We start from the raw sequence: 3,096 nt of genomic DNA, 5'->3' as shown, positions 1-3,096 counted from the left end.
AATTTAAGTGATCTAACTATGAAAAAATAAAATTAAATTAAGCACACGTGTTTAACCTAAATTTATAATAATCAGCTATTTTTTAATGATGAGCAATAAAAGACCAAGCATGAGAAATTAAATACCCTTGCCTTAACCCAACATAAAATAATAAGATACTTTTTTAATGATGAGCGATAACAGATTAAACAAGTGAAACAAATTTGTGACTTTGAATAAAAAATTTTCTTTTTCAATCACAAGCCCGTGCACGTAATTAATTATCGAAAACGAACACTTTAAACAATCCCAAAACTATGACAATTTACAAAATCATATCAAGATCAAGAATAGGCAAGCAACTCAAGGCCAAATAAAAAGCAAATATAAAAGAAATGGTAGATAGGATGTGGGATATTGGAACTAAGAGAGGAGAAACTTGAGTAGGCTTGAGGTAGTTTAAATGTAATTACGAAGCGATGTCATTGCTAATACTTCAACGTTATCATACTTCTCTTTTCTAATCTCAAATCCTCTTTATTATTGTAAAGCTCTTACAATTACTATGGAACAGGTTTGTATCAAATCTCATTTCTCCCCACTTTTTTGAACTTTTGATTTCTTCCATGTGAAGAATATTGATGTCAAGCATAAAGCAGTTCACCATCTAATTTCTGCATAAATTTTTTCTGACCTGTTAGATGATATTTTAAACATTGAGACAAATTATGAGTTATTGGAGAAAGTCAGTGCTGAGAGACACTCTTCTTTTTTTTCTTAAACCAATTAAGCAACATAACAATTTATTACTTTGTTTCTTTTGACTCATAACAAAATTGTCTCTGCCTACAATTGTTCTATAATCAGGCAAAGATAATAAGGACATAAGATTTCCTACAAGAAATCTGACCAAATTCCATTATAATTTTGAATACCTACATGAAGTCATGTAGTTTTATAAGATATTTCTTGCCACTCATAGGGGACATTTACTACATGGCTTCTATAAGCAGACCAAAATTATTTCTTCTCTTCCTTTTTCTCCTCCTTCTTCTCTTCCTTCTTCTCCTCCTTCTTCTCCTCCTTCTTCTCTTCTTTCTTTTCCTCTTTAGCCGGTCCAACGGATATGATGTCAACCTTCCCTATTTTCCTCAGCTTCTTCGCGATTGCTACTGAGTCCATCTCACCAATGACAGTCAGTTTCTGCTCCTTGAGATCAGCAGCTATGGAGTCAATCCCTGATTAATAAAAGTAGTTGATAGAATGAAGTAAAGCACAAATTAAGAATAAGTTTAATGGTTTAATCATGCAAATTTTCTTGTTCCAAGCATGACTTATGATAAATTGTTATTTTCCATGATTCATCTCCATTATATGATGCTAATCTCATTACAGTACTTGGAGCTATTATTGAAAAAGAAGTTTAAGGGAAATAATTGGGAAAACTAGTAAAACTCTTACAGTACAAAAAACCATAGTTTTAATTTTGAAATACAAAAAATTATATAAAATAGCCTACCTCGCATTAGTTTTTCACTGGATCAAGTCATTTGGATATCTCTCATCTAAGCATTATTCATCATCTCATGACAAAAAAGAAAAAAAAAACAGGAATGCTTCACAGTTGAAATATCATGGAAAAATGAATTCTAAATCTGGTTGATGATCTAAATTTCTTATTTTCTCATTTTGGAGAAATTTGGGGCTTCTTTTTTGTTGCCAGCTTTTGCTTATTTGACTCTGCTACCAGACTTATCAGGACTCAGTTGTTGCTTTTGGAATAGTATCTCTATTTAAAATCTGAAAGAACACTTTTTCTCTTAAAATCTGGATTTCTGACTGATATCCACCAGATCTCCATCTACTAGATTAAGAATTTCTATTTATGAGAATTTCATGACAGAAATTAGGCTGGTAGGATTTTAGAAAGTATAACCACATAATTTTCTACCAAAGGAAAGCTTAATCAGATTCAAAGCCATGTATAGGGAAAATACCATAGATATCAGCCACAGCTTCTATGGCTTTCTGCTTCGTCTTCTCATCATTCATGGCAAGAACCTTTACAACAACCTTTTGCTATTTCTCAAACCAAAGCTAGTAAGAATCCATGAACATAACATAAGTTTTAAAACAGAATAATTCAGCTACAGAGTGATTTGCTTACCTGTACCATCTCACAAATTGTAAAGGGATGCTGATCTCACTTTGCAGATGTGAAGTGCAATAGTTGAATGGAAGGTTTGACATGAACTTCTTTCTTTTTCCTCGGCCATATATAGTGCTTATGCTCATTTGTTCCTGCGGAACAAGTTTAGTACCAGCTAGAAGAAGATTTGATGATTAAACTTTGCATAGTTATCCCCGGGAAACAGTATAAGTGGGGGATAAGCGTGTTAAAAGTAGGCAATGAATGTGAGGACACATCTTTCTTAGTGCAGCAAAAGACGCCTCCTGCAAGATGGAAAAGGACAGCATTTAATCTGATTTATTTTTAAAAACTGGAGCTTTCGGAGATTTCAGTATTATGAATACTTTATAAAAAGTTGCGTTTTTTTTTTAATTTTTATTTCTAATATATAGTTTTTTTAAAAACTGGAGCTTTCGGAGATTTCAGTATTATGAACATTTTTATAAAAAGTTGCCTTTTTTTTTATAAAATTTTTGTTTCTAATATATAGTTTTTTAATCACTGGAGCTTTCGGTGATTCCACTATGAAGAGTTTCAAATTCAAACGGATATTGCAATTTTGTTGAACAAATTGAAATGGTCAAAGTTAAAATAATACATTTGGTGTGAATTGGGCATAGGATGTTAGAATGTTGGTACTGAATAGACTAGTTCATTTGACCATGCTTTATAGCCTATAGGTAAATTTGGTTAAATGGGGAAACATGTCTCAGTTAGACTAATTTAAAAGGTAAAAGAATTGGAATTATTGCCTAATGAAATTAATTGTGGCAATTAATTAAGACTCTGTGCCAACTCCCACGACAAGATTGGCTCATGGTATGGTCATTAATCATGTGTTAATACCATGTCTAAATGTTTTATTATTAATACATACATCTAATGTGAATTTCATAACAATAATTGGGTAAAGTACCTATCTAGTG

The 3,096-nt window shown here is 31.8% G+C and overlaps 1 protein-coding gene across 2 annotated transcripts; it reads right to left on the bottom strand.

Moving 5' to 3' along the window:
- Positions 1-777: 777 nt before the first annotated feature.
- On the bottom strand, positions 778-2,358 carry LOC110019115 (heavy metal-associated isoprenylated plant protein 39-like). Of its 2 annotated transcripts, none has more exons than XM_020716688.1 (3): positions 2,147-2,358; positions 1,977-2,076; positions 778-1,217 (listed from the first exon to the last, which is right to left on the bottom strand). In XM_020716688.1, exons 2-3 carry the CDS (start codon positions 2,029-2,031, stop codon positions 1,000-1,002), a joined length of 273 nt encoding a protein of 90 aa, XP_020572347.1. In that variant the 5' UTR covers positions 2,032-2,076; positions 2,147-2,358; the 3' UTR covers positions 778-999. The 2 variants fall into 2 exon arrangements, with proteins under 2 accessions (XP_020572347.1, XP_020572346.1); XM_020716687.1 differs by having other exon boundaries at positions 1,977-2,058; positions 2,147-2,353.
- Positions 2,359-3,096: the final 738 nt, after the last annotated feature.

The sequence above is a fragment of the Phalaenopsis equestris genome, unplaced genomic scaffold, assembly GCF_001263595.1.
Source record: "Phalaenopsis equestris unplaced genomic scaffold, ASM126359v1 Scaffold000049, whole genome shotgun sequence".
Taxonomy (NCBI): domain Eukaryota; kingdom Viridiplantae; phylum Streptophyta; class Magnoliopsida; order Asparagales; family Orchidaceae; genus Phalaenopsis; species Phalaenopsis equestris.
This window is presented reverse-complemented; position numbering and strand designations above follow the sequence as displayed.

Coding starts and splice junctions, on each gene's coding strand:
- LOC110019115 (XM_020716687.1), bottom strand. Junction 1,218..1,976: donor AGCTGTGGCTGATATCTATG/GTATTTTCCCTA, acceptor TTTATTAATCAG/GGATTGACTCCATAGCTGCT.